We start from the raw sequence: 21,034 nt of genomic DNA on the forward strand, positions 1-21,034 counted from the left end.
CTTTGTTGGGAAATTCAACTGCAGGTGGAATTTGAGAATACTGTTTTACTCAGAGGGTATATAATAGAAATGGCTCTAGTTCTTTCAGCTGGTGATAATCAACTGTGTGGCATGGTCCACTTGTGAATGGACTATTGATGCCATACTCAGTAAGATCAGTTGGAAAATAACCAGAATAACAACAACAACAAAATGACTAAAGGAAAATCAGTTAATATAATGGAATGCGGAGAGAAAAATGGATGTTCTGGGTAATGTGAGACGTGATATTTCTGAAGGTGAGGGAGTAAAGCTAGAAGAGGCTGTTCTACGGGGCACTGAAAAAGAAGAATGAAACAAGAAGGAAGTCTTAGCAGATAATGTGGTGTTGAGAGAAAAGAGAGCATGGCATGGGGGCTCAAGAAGAAAAAGTGACTAATAGGGAATTACTAAAAGCAATAATTGAATTAAAGCTACAGCAAAAATCATGTCTTGCCATTAACATGAATGAATAAAAATGGCATTTCATGACTTTAACGCATTAATAGTCAAAATAAATACAGGTTACCACAGTCTGTGATATCTCAGACACCACCAGCCATAGAGTGCATTTTATCTATCCATTTGATTTTTCATACTTAATGGATAACCTGTCTAGACTCCATTGGTGATAGACAAGAAAGCACTAAGAAAAATGGAAGGGTATACATTGCTTTTTGTACCACATCAAGCTATGTAAAGCAAAAAATTGTAGAGGCAAGTGAAAGTCTTAGTCATTTAACCAATCTAGGTCTTCTTTTTTAAAAGAAACTTAACTGGCACTCCCTTGAATCTTGGACATTCTTCCTTGTTTCATGAAAGATGTAGATAAATAGGGACGATTGCAAAAAGAATCATAATTTGATACTACCTTACTTGAAAACTTTGGATAGCAAGATTTCAGCATAGACTAAAGAATGACCTACAGGCAATAATGGAAACCTAGGAATAGTTCCTCTATAAACCTGACTGAGGTGATAGTATGGAGAACTTTAACCCAGTTAGTGGCTTCCGTGTTTGTTGAGTGTATATGCTCATGTGCTCATTCCCAAGGCAAGCTAACTGTCTACTATTTATTATTTATTTATTTAGCAAACTTATATGCTGCCCCATTTGCCTAAGCCTCGGGATGGCTTACAAATAAATAAATATAATTTATACAATAAAATACACATGGAGACATCCTGGCCAAAGTTGTTAAACTCAATAAATAGAATCAACAATTAAAATAACATTTGAATAAAAAGGTCTTGGCCGAAAAGCAAATAATGGCAGCGCCAGGCGGACCTCTCTGGGGAGCGCATTCCATAGGTTGGGCGCCACCGCAGAGAAAGCCCTCCTCCGAGTACTCACCCTCCTAATGTCCTTCACGGAGGGCTCCTGGAGAAGGGCCTCTGCCACCGATCTCAAGGGGTGAGAGGGCATGTATGGACATAAGCGCTACTACCACGGCATGCAAAACCATTGTGTGAGAGGTGACTACCCTGACTTCCCTCTCTAAGTGCATAATCAGTAGATAAACTGTAGCTTCAGAACTCAGTGCCTGTCAATGGGACAGTTGCTTTAAAAATTAGACATTCTTTCTTCCTCCTGCCTTTGTTCCTCACAAAATGTCTGCATTATTGTTGGAACCACCATAGCATCCAAGTGCAAGTGCTCAGGAAATGGCTTGTCAAAAGTCAGGTTTTCCTTTAGAATAGGAGGAAATTAGATCCCTAGGCTACTAAGTCCTTTGTTGGTGGCGGCTACTGTGTGCTGGAGCCAAGGTAAACAACCTGGTACCTTCCTGATGTTGTTGGACTATAACTCCCATCAGTTCCAGCCAGTGAGAGTTGTATTTCAAAGCATTAGGAAGAGTGGTATTTCAGAGCATTAGCAGGCTATCCTTGCTCTGGAAGCTGCCAGGATTGTGTACATGAAGTAGCAATATCAGTGCCTTTGGCCTGTTAGGGAGTAGCTACACTTGGAGTGACTTTCTCCATTCCTTCCACCTATCATGACATGTTACAGAACCCCTCTAAGTACAAAACAAGTCATGCAAAAGCCTTGCAAGGTAATCTTCAAATGATATTAGACCACCAAAATGGTTACCATTTTGCTAATTATCACTTGGAGAGAAGGAGCAGATTCTCTCACTGACTGTCTTTCATGTCTGGTTGCTTAGAATTCTTTCTCTCTAAAGGTTATGTAAGTGGCTGTTTACAGGTGTACAATAAGAATAGCCAAGACAGAAAAAAAATCTGGTAACGCTATTTGGAAAGCACAAAGTAGCCTCAGCAAAAGCATATGTCACAAGACAGCTTTAAAGACATTTGTTTTGGATGTGTCAGCTTCCTCTCTTAACTGTGATGCGAGACATTGATGACAAAATTACTTCATGTCACCAAAAAGAGGCTGGCATATTACACCATAAGTATAATTCAAATGAACAAACTGTTACATTAGCAGAGGCTTCATAGTTTAATGTACAGTAATGTTGAACTTGTCCAGATGCTTATATATTAGCCTTTTAAAGATATCAGCTAGTGAATCCCATAGTTTGGGTTTCTTTAGCTCCCCATGCTTCTGGCTTTGTTTTTTTTGACCAATATTACACAAAGGTCTTTTCACAGATGCCTGCTCTCTTTGCAGAAGCAAAAATTAAATGGTAAAGTGAAAGTGGGTCTCCATTTTGGTAGCTACTTAGAAGAAGCTTTGTACAATTTGATGGCTCCTGTATCATTTCTTATGCAGAGTTCACATGTACAAATGCAGCTTATTAGAAATTGCTATGGGGAATAAACAAAGGCGATACATGCCTAATTGCAGAGGCTACTGCTGCAGTTTAATTATTTTTAAAGGGCTGTTTTGTTGTTGTTGGATCTTCATTAGGAAGCCCTCTAGTGTGGGGGCCATCCAGCCAGTGTCCTTGATGACTGCTGAAGACTACTTGGCTTCTTCAAGAGAGAGATGCATCCATGGACTAACTTCGCAGCAAAAGGGAACACTATGGGCAGGGACAGGGCACTTCATATATATACTTTGTAAGTGGTTTGAACAGCAGCCATTCCAGGCAGCTGTATTACCATTTTAGCCAGCACCAGTCCTCCACATATTCTGCAGTGGCAGGAGAGCTACTGGAATGCTCAAATTACTGGAAACTTTTTGTCCAGTATGTCCATTAACATATATAACAGTAGAAACAGTTATCAAAATACTTCCAACTTTAGAAACAGTTTAGGAGTACCATTTGGGGAGAGCGGGGGTGGACAGTGTTTCATTTCTTCTGTCTTAGGATTTTAGACCACAGGTAATTATTCCTTAGGAGTGCCTGGTTAGTCTGCTGTTCCAGCATAGATTGTTCCTGTTTAAAGAGTAAGTAAATAGGCTTATGTGCTATGTATACAAACCAGATACAGCATTTGCTACTTAAAAGACGTGATTATCCTGCATTAGGCTCTCCCCCCTTCGGGGGTATTGCAAAAATGCTTTTAATATACATTGCTCTTTTCAGTTTAACCTTGAATATATCCCAAAGTAGGCGATTGGGCCCTTCTGAATCTTGTCATGCCATGTTCTCCTACTACCTCACTTTTTTTCTGAAATAGCAGCCCTGAAACTACTAACCTTGAATGGCCAACAGACTATTGGGATGTCTTGGCTACTAAAGATCTCCATTATTCAAGCATTGATCATTTAAAACTGTAGTAGGCTTGCTATTAAAGGAGTTATGTACATATGCTTTTTAAAAATCTGTTTATTGCAGAATGCATTATCAAGTAAACTTAGCTGCATATTCTTTAACTATTTGTCCACGGGTGGCAAGGAATTAGTTTCTTCCTTTCTTGTCTATCTGAATATTCTGTGCTTTTAAGAATTTTTTTGGTTTTTAAAACATTTTTCCATTTTAGAGATGGGAATAGTTCAGAATGGTTTACAGCTTATACAAAAGTCAATTCTCCCATTATAGGAGAGCTTTTACAGCCTTCTGTAAATTGGGATAGACAAGTCTTCCTGCACAGTATACATGGCCCCTACTATACTGGCAAATTTAAGAACAGCATTCTTTTTTGAATGCAGTGCTAGTGCTATAGACTGTTCTTAGAGGTTAAATTTATCTTTTTCTGGAACCACATTTGACCTGTTTAGAGTTACAGAGCCTCTTCAGAATGCAAGAAGAGTAAAACTTAGCTTGGGAATAAACTGCGTTTTATCCTTTCACTATATGGAAGTGGTCTGTCACTAACATTTCCCACCAACCATAGATTTGATTTTTCCTTGCTGCCTCGCCAAAATGGTGGTGGAGACTGTCACAGAATAGGCCAAATGAGCCCCAGATCCTCCAAAGTTGCCTATTCCTGATATAAACTGTCAAACCCTATTAAAACGCATACATGCAAAATGAACCTAGTTCTGAATTATAAAGTACTGGTATACTCTTATTAGTAGATAACATAATGATAACTTAAAATGCTTGCCTTTCAAACAGTATGAATAACCATGTAAAGAACTGTACAAGTAAAGCCTTCTTGCTCATTTCAGACTTATGATAATAGATTTAAACCGCAATCACAAAACTGACTTAAATTTATTGATATGTTGAGCCATGTATTTGAGAGATTCTCTTATTCATACTGCATGCATCTTCTGTGATTTTCTCTCTCTCCCTTGAAGTTGCCAACTATATGTTGGCTGCCTCTAGCCTGAGCAGATATAAACTAGCTGATTAATTAGAGTGGAAAACCAGGCCCGCTATATTAATAGAGCCGAACAGGAATGGGACTCATTGCTTGTATGTGATTTACTTTAGAAGTTCTTTTGAAACAAAAATTGTCCAGGTAGCTTTTCTTCTTTCTTTGATTTGTTTAACCACCTATCTGAATGGAGAGTTAATTGTGGCAAGCTATGTTCTTAACTTTTGATAGCCTCCCATTTTCATTGGTATTTCATATTATTCTTGAAGGCTTAAGAATAATTAAAAGCTAAAGATGTCAGAATACACTCTTTTGCTGTTTCAGTTCAATAAAGCTTTCCCTGATTTTTCCCTACATGCAGTGAAGGAGTGAGACTGAGTCTTCCATTTCCATTAGATGGACCTTATTCCATCTTTAAGACTGGTGCAGGTCTATGCATAATTGTAACATCTGAATAGGGTATACATGCATGCACTTGAACAGAGTATACATAAACTCTAAAAAAGATGCGTCCCGACTGCATGGTCTGTATACATCAGATTTCATATTTGTATGCTCTGGTCAAGTATTATGCATGTATTTCAGTAAGGCATAATCGCTGTATCTTGCCCAACTTTGGGAAGAGAAAGGGGGGAAAGTACAGCCAATCTAGAAAAATGTGTGAAACAGCCCATAGAGTTGAGTTTAACTTGCAGAAACCTGGGTATTAAGATGTGGTTCCTGTAACTTACCTTTGTTTTTGTTTGTAGTTGTTTACAGCCAAAGATTCCCCGCAGCCATCAGAAGAGAAAGTTGGCGCATTCACTAGAATAATAGAAGCAATGGGTTTCACAGGACCATTGAAATATAAGAAATGGGTAAATATTTCCTCATAGTAGACTTGTTGCTTTTCATTTGCTCTAAATTGGGGGAGACCATTGACATAAACTAGTTCTAACTCTTGCTTACAAGGAGCTGTTTAATGTCCGTTATAGCACAGTCTTACACATGCCTAGTCACTACTAAACTAATTCAGCAGAACTTACTCCCAGCTAGGCATGCATGCAATTGCAGTTCAGTTGCATATGATTGTAGCACTTTGAGATCAAAACAACTACAAGCTTGGGTATGCATGGGTGGATACTGGATACTCTGTCCACATCTTCTGGTGGCATTACTAAACATTTGGTTAAAAAAAAAAACAACTTTCCTATTCTACTCAGCCCAGAGTATCTTATAGAAATTTTGCTAAATGGAATAATTCTGCTCCCAGTGAGCTTACAGTCTCTGAAAATTAATTTACTCTGGGATAAGAGAGGCCAAATTAATAAAATTACATCATAAACATAAAATCTATTAAACAGACATTCTTATAAACACAATAAATAATTTGCTCAAAACACCATTGAAAGAAAAGTGTTTTTGAGAATGTCATCTGCTAAATGTCTGTTTGCTAAACTAGTTCTGTAGAGTGATTAGGTAGGGAGCAGAGCTGAGGTCTAGATATAGCAGTTGCTTAATTTTTTTCATTGTGTGTGTATTTACTGAAGTTGCATCATCAATTTTTTATGTTTTATTCTACACCTCCCATTATTCCCAGCCAGCATTGCTAATTATAAGGGGCAGTTGCCCTCTCCTGTTGTATAAGATGCAATTAATTGAAAGCAAGGGGAAAACTCATTTGTGTTATTTGTCCACTCTTGCTGTAGATACCTAAGTGATTCAGAAGGTGGTCAGAAGACCTCCTATAGCAGCCTTCCTCAACTTGATAGTTTGGATGCTTTGGACTTCAACTCCTGTGAGCTCCAGGCAGCATGGAAGTGATCAGGAGGAATAGGATCTAAAGTTCTAAATATCTGAAGGGAATTAGGTTGGGGAATCATCTCATATAATCTTTCCCATCCTTGACTAATTTGAAGCTCCATCCAGTTGTTATGTGCTGTCAAGTCATTTCTGACTTACGGTGACCCTATGAATGAAAGCCCTCTAAAATGTCCTATCCATGACATCCCTGCTCAGCTCTTCTACATTCAGGTCTGTGACTTCTTTCATGGATTTGAGCAATCCCATAGTAGATCTTCCTTTTTGTCTTCTGCCTTTGACTCTCCCTAGTATGATTGCCTTCTCCAAGGAGTTTTGGCTTCTTATGATGTGACCCAAGTATTATGGTCTCATTTTTGCTTCTAGGGAAAGCTCTGTATTTATTTGATCTAGGACTCACTTGTCCATCCTTCTGTCTGTCAAGGGTATTCTGAAAGCTGTCCTCCAGCACAATGTTTTGAACACATCCATTTTCTTCCTGTTGGCTTTCTACACTGTCCAGCTTTCACACCAGTACATAGTGATTAGGAATACAATAGTGTAGATGAACTTGGCCTTGGTCTCCAGTGAAACATCCTTGCATTTGATGATCTTTTCTAATGTCTTCATTGCTTCCCTTCCAAGTCTCTGTCATTTTTTAATTTTTTGGCTGCAGTTTCCCTTTGAATTGATGACTAAGCCAAGGTATACAAAATCCTTCACAATTTCTTCATAATCAATAGTAAAGTTCTGTAATCCTTCTGTAGCCATGATTTTTGTTTTCTTAATATTCAGCTGCAGTCCTGCTTATGTACTTCCTTTTTTCTCCTTTCATCAGAAGTCATTGCAGTGCACTGCTGCTTCCTGCCAGTAATATGGTATGATCTGCATATCTTAAATTATTGGTGTGTCTTCTGCAAATGTTCACTCCACCTTTCTGATCCTCTTCCTCCAATTCTAGTTTTCCTTATGCATACAATTTAAACAGATGAGGGATAAAATACACCATTGTCTGATGCCTTTTCCTGTAGGAAGCGATTCTGCACCTTCATATTCTGCCCCCACAGTAGCTTCTCATTCATGGTACAGGTTACATACACATCAGGACAATCAAGTGCTGAGGCACACCTGTTTCTTTCAGGACCGTTCATCACTTCTTGTGATCCATTAGTCAAAGGCTTTGCTATAGTCTGTCAAGTGTAGGCTGTTCTTTTGACATTCTTGGGTGTGCTCCAGTAGCCAACAAATATTTGAGCGCCTCTTCCTTTTTGGAATTCAACTTGTTTTAATAAAATCAAATCAAATCAAATAAAAAAATAAATAAACTTGAATGCCAGGCATTTCTTGCACCATATAGGGAAATACTCTTTGTTGCAATACCTTGAACATCTCTTCGCTTGCATGGAAAATTAGTGTAATGGTCATATGGTTGCTGCACTCTTCTGCATCATCTTTGTATTGAATGTTTTCAGCCTGTTGGCCATTGGCTTGTTTTCCATATTTGTTGGTGTGCTCTTTTTAGGATTTGAATCAATTCAGTCTCTGCAGCTTAGAATGGTTCTATTGGTATCCTATCTTCTCTGGATGCTTTAGTCCTTCTGGGTACTTTAGTCCTTCTAAGCACTTTCAGGGCAGCTTTCACTTCACTTTCTAATATTGCAGGCTCTTCCTCATAGGATTCCTCTTTGAAGGAGTCTGTCATACTTTCATTTATTCTGTACAATTCTTTTATATATCGCTTCCACCTTCTCTTTATTTTATCCTGGTCATATATTATGTTCTGTTTTTCTTTCAGTATTCCTAATATAGCTTAGAATTTTCCTTGGATTTTCTGGAAGAGGTCACTTTTATCCTCTTTTGCTGTTCTCACCTATTTCTTTGTGCTGACTATTGTAATATTTCTTTTAGTCTGTATGTGATAGTTATGGAAAAGCTGCACTTAGGATTCTAATCTTATTTCTGTCACATTTGGCTTTTGCTTCTTGCCTATCCTTTGCAATTTTGAGTCTTTCTTCTGCCATCAATTCAGGCTTTCTGTTTCTCTTTAGCTACTTTAATTGTCTTCTGGCATTTAAAGAGTGCTTTAGCACTGTGTTTCTGTTAATGATCTTTTTCATCATGAGTATATGTCATCACCACAATCTACTCTTGGTCTTGTTTGGACAGTGAAAATACTGTTTCACTGTTTACTGTTTCAAGTTCCAGAGAGCTTCAGCTGTGCGACAGTACAGAAATAAGATAGAGTGCACAATCCATTTGATTTCTGTTTTGGCCGTCTGGGGAAGTTCATGTATACAGTCCTCTCATCTGTTGCTGGAAATCTGTATTTGCAGTCATCAGATTACTGGTTTTACAGAATTCTATGAGTCATTCTCCTGCTTCATTTCTTATCCCTAGGTCCACAACATTGGATTCTACTTTGTTTCCAACTATAGCATTCCAGTAACCTAGGATTATTTCCTGTTCTTCAGCTTCTGTTGTTGGAGCATTGACTTGTGATGGTTATGTTGATAGATTTTTCAAGAGTTCTGATTGATATAATTAGGTCAGATTTTGGATTACAGCCCCTTACTCCCTTGCCACATCTTGCCTCAGTATTACAGCCACTCCATTTCTTCTGAGCTTGTCATTTCTGGAGTGAAACACTTAGGTTTGTCTGACTGAAAATGTCTCATTCTAGTTTACTATAGTTTGCTCACACTAGATACTGTGATGTTTACCCATTCTACTTCTTGCTTTACAGCTTTGAGTCTGCCTTGATTCATACTTCTCACATTCCATGTTCCAGTTGTATGTGTTTTGCAGCATTGGGCTTTCCTTTCATCTCTGTGCATGTTAGCCACTTGACTTCCTTTTAGCCTTAATCTAGTTGTATCCTTAGTGACAGCACTATTCGTACTTGTCCTTTGCTCTTCCTTAGTAACTGGTTGAGTGCCTTCTGACCTGAGAGTCTCATATTCTGACACTATCTCTTGTTTCCTTTTGGATTGTTTCATCATAGGGTTTTCAAGGTAAGCAGTAGTTCACCATTGCCTTCTCCTGTGCAGTACCTACCAGAGTTAGCTTGAGCATCTCTGCCATTGTCTGTAAAAGAACCTTCACCAGTTTTGCTTTCAGCTGCTGCTACTGCTGCCCAGTAACTGCCCTTCAGAAGTTTCTCTGCCTCATTTCTTCTGCTGATGTGGCTGTTATTGCTGAAGACAGTGGATGCATCTTAGTCTGGTATCCTTACTTTGACTATTCCATCTTGGTTGATCCTTCTGAGGAGAGAGTCTGGCCTTGTTCTCAGCTTCTCTAACACTTTCAACCCTCTTCACCAAGTTGTGTGCCTTCAAGAGGGAATTGTGATGTATTAAGTTGCAGCCTCTAAGAACATAGTTTTGATTGCAGAAGTTTTTGTGACTGATAAAAAATAGTGGCATAACATTACTTAGAATATTAAAAGTAATCATTTTTCCTCTCCAGAAAATTAAAATAGCAGCACTGCGCATGTACACATGTTGTGTGGAAAAAACAGACTATGAAGAATTCTTTAACAGTAAGTTTTCTTTTTCTCCTTCCCATATCCTTCCTTAATATCCTGAATCCTAGATGATCACAGAAGTAAAAGGGCCAGGAAATGCTGGGTTTAGCTCTAAATTCTTACTCTTTTTCTCCTGTGTGTATATCTACATTTAGGATATTTGACTACTCATTCTTACCTTCAGTGAGGAAGTATGATATACCCCTCCCATACTGCATATTGAAAAGGAGAAGAAAGAGGTTATTCATATCCAATCAACAGTTTCTTTAAAAATCTCACCAAGTATGCAAACATTAGTCCTCACTTATAAAACTCATACGCTGAATTCCCTGTCCTATTGCCATTCCTGTAACTTGTTGCCCAACTATCTTACAATATGTGAAGTATTCAAACACTGAGTGGAATCAGAACTTCATGTTTGCTAGATAAATATCTGTATCTGTATGTAAATAGTTTGTGTGTAATAGTTTCATGATACTGAATTTTCAAAATTTTAAATCTTGGTAAACTGCCTAGAAACCTTTGGTGACATGGAAAGGAAAGGAAAGGAAAGGAAAGGAAAGGAAAGGAAAGGAAAGGAAAGGTTCACTCTCACCCTCCAACCTCAGGAAGATATTATGAGTAACCCTTGTCTCTGGGATCCTCTCCCAGAGACCATAGCTTTGCTTTCCTAAGTTAGTATACATGATTACCCACAGTTTGAAACATCTTTGGAAATGAACTAGCAGTTACTGCAGTTATTTAAGAACCCTCAATATATGTCATTATAGGGAGCCCTAGTTTTAGGCCAGTAATTGTGTTCTGCACAAACAGAAGTTCCTGAGAAGTCTTAAAAAAGTAGTATAACACATTGAGCTGATTCACATGGTCACTGAGGATTAAATGAGCTTTTGCCTAATTACCTGCCTGGGTGCTGCTTGGCATGTTGTCAACCCTATTACCTACCTGAGTAGCAAGGTTTGCTGGAGAGAGAAATAACCCTCATGCTCTTGTTGTTTTTTGAGGGTTGTTTCTCCCTCTAGCAGGGCTTGTTTAACCTTCAGGACTCTGGGAATTAGGAGAATGTATTAGGCTAGAAAGGGTATTCTGAATAAGAGTGGCCAAACTATCTCTATCCAGGAAGAGTTGCAACTTGGGAGATTAGCCTTAACCAGTGGACCCTTCAGTGACAGTGCTGAAACTGTAAACACCCCCATGTTATAAGATTCATTCTTTGAAGGGAGGACAACTTTCTCAAGGACAGATTGTATAAATTTCCTTTTTCAAATGAACTACCCATTAACTGAACTTACCTGTCTTTTCGGGCTTGCGCTTGAAATTACCAGGTTTATTACTGACTGTAGCACTAGTACAGCACTTTAACTGCCTCACCTGAACCTGATGTAAAGGAGAAGTAGACCTAGGTGTACCAGTGTACTAATGGCACTTCATCCCAAATCTCCAAATGTTTCATTAAATGGTTTCATGTAGATTTAAAACATGGGGGATATGGTGGAGTCCTGCAGAACTATTGCATTAATACTAGGCAGTAAGCAATATTGATTTCTTATATGTGTGGCCAATGGATTAGATTATCTTCAAGGACTCTTCCAACTCTATGATTCTGTGAAATAAGCTGAACTGATATTGATGTTACAGGACTCATGATGTGTCAGGGCTATGAGTAAAAGAAATCATGCCTCTCTGTCCCCAGTATGTAATGTGCCCAGGAAGCCTTTCTGCTTGTACATGGTGGCAGGGAGAGTATGACTCCTGTCAGTTAATGTATTTAAATTAGAAATGACAGTAATAACATAAATATGTTTACAATTAAAAATGTTTACAATTCCATTTTTTTAAAGCATTTCAGATGCCTGACACGTTGAACTCTTGGTTTTTAGTAGCTCAGCTTCATGTCTGGTAAGTAAAACTCCTAAAAACGTCACTTTCTTCATGCTTCAACATTTGTACCAGGTAAATGAGGAGACTGTCATTGGACTTGATCATATTGAATTTTGGAGCACCTTTTAAAAAAACCAAGGTCAAAGAAGACTAGTATTTGTAGTAGTTTCTAAAGTCTAGTAGTGGAAAAGACATGGCTAGGAGTATCTCTAAAAGCTTCATTCAGCCTAAATGGAAAACTCTCTTTTTAGCTGTTTTAGGAAAAGCTCACATTTACGTAAAAGTGGTTTGAATTGTGAGAACTTGTGGTGATTTTACTTGCTGGTTGTCAGGAGCCTTTAACAAATTATACCATTGACATTTACATTTGCACCTCTAAAATGTACCTACAGATTAAGTGAATATTGGGTTGGTTGCATGTAGAATATTTAACACCTCAGAAAGTGAGTTTTCCTTGCATTTGTTAAATAACTAGCCAAGAAAAATAATTAGGCAAAAACTATTTTTTTTCTAAAGTTACATGTTTGAAAAGGTTAAAGTGATATAAAAGTGATGCAGAAGGAAGGAAATTGTTTTTCCAATTGCCTGCCTTGCAGGAAGCTCAAGCAAGGTTTCAGCCTACCAATCTAGATACTAAAAGATGTCACTGAACCAAGAATAATCATATGACTATGTGAACACTTGTACTTTGTTCTTTCCCTTTTTTTCTAGTCTTCTCCTATTAATTACTTCAGGGTTCAAAAATGTATTGTAAACTTTATTTTGATAATGTGTGTATTAGTTTATAACAGACGTTCAGGCAGTAAGACATCTGAAAGAACAACTGTACATGAATCTTCTGAGTGCATGTAATATGCACTATCATTGGGGGTTCCTTTTGGGAGCACTTTAAATAAAATCATAGAATAGTAGAGTTGGAAGGGACCAGAGGGCCATCAGGTCCAACCCCTGCCTCATTGCAGGATTCCCCAAGTTAAACCATCCCTCTCAAGTGACTGTCCAGTTGCATCTTGAATGCCTCTAATGTGCGAGATCCCACAACCTCACCAGGTAATACGTTCCATTGCTGTACAGCTCTAACAGTCAGGAAACTTTTCCTCATATCTAGCCAGAATCAGACTTCCTGTAACTTGAGCCCATGTCCTGTACTCTGGGATGATCAGGAAGAGATCTTGTCCTTCCTCTTTGTGACAGCCTTTCAAGTACTTGTAGAGTACTATCGTATCTCCCCTCAGTCTTCTTGAGGCTAAACATGCCCAGTTCTTTCAATCTCTCCTCACAGACCTTGGTTCCCTGGATCGTCCTTGTTGCCCTCCTCTGAGTGCTTTCCAGCTTGCCTGCATCTTTCTTAAACTTTGGTGCCCAGAACTGGATGCAGTACTCCAGATGAGTACTGAATAAAGGGGAATGAGTACTTGATGTGATTTGGAAGTGATAATAGAATACTTGTATAGTATAGATAATAGTAATACTTCTATTAATGCAGCCTAAAATAGTATATGCCTTTTGTGCAGCCACATCCCATTGTTGACTCATATTCAGCTTGTGACCTACAACTATTCCAAGATACTTCTCACCTGCAGTATTGTTGAGCCAAGTATTCCCCAACTTGTAACAATGCATTTGGTTTCTTTTTAACTAGGTGCAGAACTTGCCGTTTGTCTCTGTTGAATTTTATTCTCTTGTTTTCAGCCCAGTGCTCCAACCCAAGACAGCTTTGAATTTGTTTCTGTCTTTTAGGGTATTAGGTATCCCACCCAGTTTTGTGTCATCTGATAAGGGTTCCTGGAACTTCCCCATCCCAATCATGAATAAAAATTTTGATGAACTCTGAGCCCAGGACTGAACCCTATGGTTCCCCATAGGGTTACCTCTCCCCAGTTTGAGAACATGCCATTTGATGAATACTCTTTGAATCCAGTTCTGTAGCTAACTGTGGATTCACTTGAAGTTGTTCCATCTAGCCCACTTTTAGCTAGTTTGCTAATTAAGATATCGGGGGGGGGGGAGTTTGTCAAAAGCTTTGCTGAAGTCAAGATACATTATGTCCACAGCATTCCTACAGTCTATCAGGGAAGTTACCCAATCAAAAAATGAAATTAGATTAGTCTGGCAGGATTTGTTCTTGAGAAACCCATGTTAGCGTCTAGTAATCACTGCACTGTTTTCAAGTTGTTTTCACACTGCTTTATAATCTGCTTGGTAGATTATATAAGTATACAGGTTTGTACTGTAAAATTTGCCTCTTGAGAAATTAGATTGCATATATGTTAATCTTCATTTTAAACAAAAACCACCAAACTCCCCCAAGACTGCATTATCTCTAAAGCAGCACTTTTCTGTTTGGAAACACTCCTTCATGATATGTACCAAGAACCGTTCCTCCACCTTACGGCACAAATATTGTTTTTCCGGTATAGCTTGAATGGCTGCACTGGAAATGACTATCCTCTGATCCAGGGTCACTGAATGTCTGGTTGCTAAAACAGTCGCTCATTTTTGTCTCAAGTTTTATTGCTAAAGTTATCTGTTGCAGACTGCCTTGTTTAACTTAATTATGTTACTGCTTATAGAGAACGACAGTAGATTGGGGAAAACATGGGCAGGTACATGATGTCATTTAGGGTGCAATCCTACTGTGCTACCCAAGCTCAGCTCCTGAACTCAAAAGTTTACTGTCATCCTGTGCAAAACAGAAAGAGCAAGTGGTGGATCTTTGTTTCCCTTTCTTCCCATATCACTGGACAGGCTTTTTTGTCATCTAGCTGGAATATTTCAGAGGGGGCAGGAAGGAGACTGGAAAGGCTTTAGTATAACTCATTTCCTGGCCTCTCCAGTCTCCTCCCATCTCCTTCCATTAGAATGCTCCTTTTACCACTCTTCAAGGATTGTTTCCCTGACCTTGGAGAGCTGGCATGATTCTTTATGTGGCAAAACCAGAGGGGAAAGCACATGTATGAAAGAAGAAGCAAGGAGAAAAAAATTAAAAGGAAGTCCTGAGTGCACACAGAAGGCCTTTCATTGTTGTTATTTTATATGTTGTGATTCCTGCTGCGGTGCCCGTGAGAGGGAACTAAGATTGGCACTTCAGTCCAAGTGCCAGGGTCAGAGCACTGTCTCTCGCCTAAGAATCCATACTCTAGGATTGCTCACTTCAAATGTCAGCAAGCTTCGATGTACTGAAAACTGCATGCTCAAAGTGAGCCTCAATTGCAGGTGTTGCTATTTGGCTGATACCAGGGAGAAGTATAGGAGTTAATTTTCAGATCAGAAAAACCAATTAAATGTGAAATAGGTAGCATTTTGTCCAGGCATGCCAAAGAAATAGTCTATTTGCAATTCTGAGGTCTGAGATGCACTAGAGATTAAGACTTGCATAGGCATACATTTCTGATCTAATTTATTGTTATACAAAGCATACTAGGTTTCTGTTGTCACTTGAATAGTGTGAGGGTGATCTGCTGATGCCTTCATGCATCTAGCTTAGTACCTTCCAACCACTGAATGGGGCTGTAATGTGAGACTCCAGACATGCCAATAAATGGAGCAGTGCGAAAGTATGTGGTTTTTTGGCATTGGCCATAGTTGAATGTAAGATGGCAAATGGGCCTTGTGGTGCATTGCTAAATCTGGAAAATTGAAATCCTCTTTTTGTGAGTAATTGTGATATGCTAAGAGAATTCAGAGGTCACAGTACCCTCTAAAAAGCTCCTAAGCAGTTTGTTGAAATGGGCCTAGAATGAAAAGGAAATAACTAGAGGCACTATACCCATACCATAAGAATATGGTAATTTGTGTTATTGATTTTACCCAGTATTGAATTATTGTTAATTGCAGCTGTTAGAAATAGCAGAATTGTTAGTTGTAGATAGTCATCACAGCTGTTGAAAGTAACAGTACCTGTTGCTGTAGTAAATGTTGAATGTATTCCAAGTATTTCTGGCATCCTTGCAGCTAATTACAAAGTTCAAACGTGGTATCAGCCTAGCCATTCGTGTAATTACTTCTTTATTTCCAACTGAGATTGTGCTTTCATCAAAGACTGAAGATGCCAACCTGAGGCAGATCAGTGCTCGCTCAGTCAGTTTTACCGTGCTGTCCTCTTATTTGCGTACCCTTGCCATAAATACAAAACAGAGGAAAGAACAGCTGTAGTAGTTCTCAGGGGAGTTTCAGCTGCTTCATGGTTGCTAAAAACCCAAAGTTAAACTTGTTTTTTATACATCATTGCCACTAGTTGAAGAGATAGTTGAGAAGTGGTTGAACAGACTCACCTTTGAGTAAGTATAATTTGTTTGTTTTGGACACATACCTGGCAATGTGTATATTAATTTGCTTCAGGCAGATGTGTTAGGAACCAAAGGTATCTGAGGGACAAGCTAGACCTACCATTAAATTCAGCTATGCATAAGGAGGATTTTCCTCAACTGTAGCAGAGGAGCAAGGGAGTATATTTCTCTCCATGCCTGTCACAGTTTGAATAATTAACAGCCCTCTCACCTACTGATGCTATTTCCATTTTTTAAAGAGTTACTAAATGGAAAGATGTACCAAACAGTAATCTTTACTGTGGTTTTTAATCTCCCTGAAGGCTGCAGCTTGGTGAGGGGATGTGTTTTCTGTACCGGCCATTGTGACTAATGTGCTACAGATTTTGTGTGGACTTACACATCTAACAGTACAGTCCTATACCTATATATTTGGCATTAAGTTCTATTGAATTAATGGTGCTTACTCTCAGCTAAGTGGGTGTAGGATGCAAGCAAAGCCATTGTTTGACACCAAATCCACTGTGCAAACTTCATACTTATACACAGGCTTATTCATCGTCACACATCTAAAAAGCCAATGGAAAAATGGGTGTGACTCCTTTTTATGTCTCATTGAGACCTAATAATACCTTTGGATGCTTGCAAATTTATGCTGTTTAGATAAGAAAATGTTTTCCCATTACTCATTTATTTTCTTTTTTTTAATGTATATAGTTCTCAAACAATACCGACCTTTGCACAATGAATTGAGGCAAACAATCCTTGTCAGGTTCAGTGTAAATCTAAGAGGGATAGAGAAAATGAGGCAATTAGAATATATAAAATGAATTAAAAGTGCCACAAAAGCATGGCATTATGAAAGTTCACCAGTGGGACATTTAAAAAACAAGGAGAAATGAGAAGAGACAGATAAATAGGCATGATCTGGGGAACAATGCTATTCAGGCTTGTATACTCCAACTGATAATGATTCTGCAAATTCTGAGGCAGCCTTGCTACCAGATATGTGAGGGACTGAAACTAGGACCTTTTGATGTGAAAAGCATGTGCTTCATCACTGAACTGTTGTTTGGCTGGAGAATGCTAGGAATTGTAGGGCTTTTTGGGTCTGAGCATGTGCAAGATTACACCCTAAGTGATTTCTATGAGACAGAAAAAAGACCTATGAACAGACGGGAATGATTATGTGAGCACCAAGGCAGTATCTACTAACTCCATTTATAAATCCAGCCCTTATTATACAACAATGCCCATGATCACAGAGGTGGGTTTGCCTTCTATGTGCAGGTTGTTTTATACAGGGATGATTGGTTTGCAAGGTTGGAGAACGTATTAGAGCGAATGCTTCTGTTGTACACAGATGCAATGCTGTCTCCACTCTCATGCTAGCATAAGCATCTATCTAAGGACTGGAGTGTGTTTAATTGTAGTGGGATCAACAGTTGTATTCTTGGTTTAAAGTGTTTCCACAGTTGAATAATGTTTCCCATTGCTGTGGTTTCATTTTGTAGCATAATTAGTAGCATTTCTATCTACACCTATAGGTTAGGAGGGCACAGGGTAGTAATAAAAAAAGAAATAAAACATTACTACAAAATATAAAAAATACTTAATATTGACTCTAGATCTTAGACTTGCAAACTTAAAGACTAGGGAATGTTCAGAAGGCACATGATGCAACAACCTTATAGAGGCTAATCAGGACTGGATCTACTCAGTCTGGAAGACCCAAGTTAGCTTCCTTTTCCAACACAGAAGATGCCTTTTGCAGGGTCAAACACTTCACACATCTAACCCAGCACTGACAGCATTAAACCTATAGGGTTTCAGACCAAACTCTTTTCTTCTCCTACCTGGGGAAGCCAGTAATTGGACCTGGGATCCTGTGCACACAAAGATGTACTTTGCCATTGAGCTACAGGCTTTCCCTAAGCTACAGCCCCATCCATAAATGTAAGTTGGGTTTCAGGTGTAACAAATAATGTTTTCAGTCCACCAGTAGATGATAAAATGGTAAACTAGGAAGAGTGAACTAGTTGCACACATACATATATTTTGAATTTGGAAAAAATACATAGCAATGGTAATTCAGTAGAACAAACTTGATCAGTAAAGTTTCTAAGACATATTTTTAAATAATGTTGTGAATCCTGTTTGTCCCAAAAATTAATACATCTCTAAAGCAGAACTTGTCTACAATCAAAGATAGCTTGGCAGTTGGATAATTGAATATTAAACATGGACTTAATATAAAACAATAAAAGGTTTTGCAGCTGTGTTGATATAGTTAGAAAATCTGTCATTTTAACCTCAAGTGGCAGTTGTAGTAAACGAGGTACTGTTTTTTGAAAAATAAACTCTAGATTCCATGACCTCACTCAGGGTGCTGCTAAACTGCTCTGTGACAGCACTATGCATCCAAATACATAGCAGCCTTTCAAGCATTGGGCTAAGTACAACCTGAAAAACATAGTTTCTTACTCTGTAAGTGATAACTTACAGTCTGTTTGTTCCTTACTTATAGTTCATATAGCACCCATAGGGCACATGGTATTTGACAAAAGTTTAATAACCTTAACATTACAGGTCCCTGTCCTTATAAGTTCATGGTCCTTGAAACTGTTGAAAAGATTCTTTTGAGAATGGTGAATGGGAAAGAAACAATGCAATATTTGTGCTGGCTATGGATGCCCGGTGAAGTTACGCTGAACTTGTGCTAGGTACCATATATGTGGGTAAGGAAGCACAACAATAAGTGATCAAAGTAGAATTAAATATGACATGCCAGAGCCAGACATTTTTCTTCTTTCTCTGAAAATAACCTTTTTCACAAGCTTTTTGTTTCAGTTTCTGTGTGCAAATGTGAGGATTTTTGTTGTCTTAGTCCACATGGAAATAACTTTGGAAATGTCTGAAGTTAGCAGATGGATCAAGTAGAGAAAATACCTGTCCTCATACTCTCCAGTTAGTTTCCCCTACTCATGCAACGTTCTGACTGTGGCCTGCTTAAATATACCTCTTCCTCTGCTACCACATGTCCCAGTTTTACAAATATTCTTAAGTTTCTAAATTCAGAATAAAACCTACAGAATAATTATATTTTTATATATTGATTTGCATTAGGATTTAATTTTTGAGGCTTTGCTTTCTGAGCACAGGATTTGATTTTGGAACAGATTCGAGAGCATTTGATGCAGAAGTTTTTTAAGCAAGTGAAACATCATGGCCTACTTGGAAATAGCATATGTCTAATTGGAAATAAGTTCCATTGAGGCTGCAATTGTATGCACACTTACATGTGAATAAGTGTCATTTGAAAACAGTGGTGCTTCCTTCCAAGTTAACATGCAGAAGAGTCCACTGTTAGTTTCTGCCCATGTTTTGCTCATCCAGTTGCTTTGACAGAAAGCCACCACAGAAGTGAGACTGCACCTAAAGTTAGGGCACTGGATATGACCTGCTTTATTACCATGGGCATGTGTCAACCATATTTCTTTCTTATCTTCCTGTGTATACGTCTCGTATTGTGTGGATCACAAACAAATTGTGGCAAGTTCTTAAAGAGATGGGAGTACCTGACCATCTTATTTGTCTCTTGAGAAACATATGTGTGGGTCAAGAAGCAACAGTTAGAACTGAGCACAGAACCACTGATTGGTTCAAAATTGAGAAAGGAGTTCGGCAAGGCTATATACTGTCGCCCTGCCTATTTAACTTATATGCAGAGCACATCATAAGAAAGGCGGGCCTAGATGAATCACCAGTTGGAATTAAGATTGCCAGGAGAAATATCAACAACCTCAGATATTCAGATGGTACCACTCTCATAGCAGAAAATGAAGAGGAACTAAAGAGCCTCTTGATGCAGGTGAAGGAGGAGAGTGCAAAGTTGGCTTGAAACTCAACATTAAGACAACTAAGATGATGGCATCCGGTCCTCTCACTTCCTGGCAAATAGATGGGGAAGAAATGGAGGTAGTGACAGATTTTATTTTCCTGGGCTCCAAGATCACCGCAGATGGGGACTGCAGCCAAGAAATTAAAAGATGCTTGCTCCTTGGGAGGAAAGCCGTGGCAAATCTAGGCAGCATACTAAAAAGCAGAGACATCACCCTGCCAACAAAAGTGCGTATAGTCAAGGCTATGGTTTTCCCAGTTACAATGTATGGCTGCGAAAGTTAGACCATAAGGAAGGCTGAGCACCGAAGAATTGAGGCCTTTGAATTGTGGTGCTGGAGAAGACTCCTGCGAGTCCCTTGGACAGCAAGGCGATCAAACCGGTCAGTCCTAGAGGAGATCAACCCTGACTGCTCTTTAGAAGGCCAGATCCTGAAGATGAAACTCAAATACTTTGGCCACCTAATGAGAAGGAAGGATTCACTGGAGAAGAGCCTAATGCTGGGAACAATAGATGGCAAAAGAAGAAGGGGACGGCAGAGAATGAGGTGGTTAGATGAAGTCACTGAAGCAGTTGGTGTGAGCTTGAGTGGACTCCGGGGGATGGTGGAGAACAGGAAGTCCTGGAGGAATGTTGTCCATGGGGTCGCGATGGGTCGGACACAACTTCGCGACTAATAACAACAACATACTTCTCATACCCTGTACTGTTAAACTCAGGATTCCCAGAATATTTAAGGCAAATATGTTTGCTTTCTTGTAGGATGTGTTTAGTACGAATGAAGCAAGAGGGCCGAGCAGGGAAATATATGTGTCGCTATATAGTTCATTCTATGTGGGAAGATGTTGAACAACGTGGAAGAGTCATGGGGGTGAGTACACATTATCTAGTACACCTTGATTATCGGTTGATTTTTCTTATGTTTCAGTTTATCAAAAGGCCAGTGCTTTGGAAAGGTGTTGGGACCAACCATGGTCTTAGTGGTCCATCT

The 21,034-nt window shown here is 38.9% G+C and overlaps 1 protein-coding gene across 2 annotated transcripts in view; it reads left to right on the forward strand.

The window, feature by feature from the left end:
• The window catches only part of LOC123031937 (ubiquinol-cytochrome-c reductase complex assembly factor 1), a 44,762-nt gene that overhangs the window by 5,632 nt on the left and 18,096 nt on the right, over positions 1 to 21,034 (forward strand). For both annotated transcript variants that reach the window (XM_044447449.1, XM_044447450.1), the window contains exons 4-7: positions 5,441 to 5,548; positions 9,936 to 10,008; positions 11,835 to 11,892; positions 20,806 to 20,914. In XM_044447449.1, the coding sequence (XP_044303384.1) occupies positions 5,441 to 5,548; positions 9,936 to 10,008; positions 11,835 to 11,892; positions 20,806 to 20,914 (348 nt within the window). The remainder of the gene's footprint in view (positions 1 to 5,440; positions 5,549 to 9,935; positions 10,009 to 11,834; positions 11,893 to 20,805; positions 20,915 to 21,034) is intronic.

The sequence above is a fragment of the Varanus komodoensis genome, unplaced genomic scaffold (assembly GCF_004798865.1).
Source record: "Varanus komodoensis strain SLA01 unplaced genomic scaffold, ASM479886v1 scaffold52, whole genome shotgun sequence".
NCBI classification, from domain to species: domain Eukaryota; kingdom Metazoa; phylum Chordata; class Lepidosauria; order Squamata; family Varanidae; genus Varanus; species Varanus komodoensis.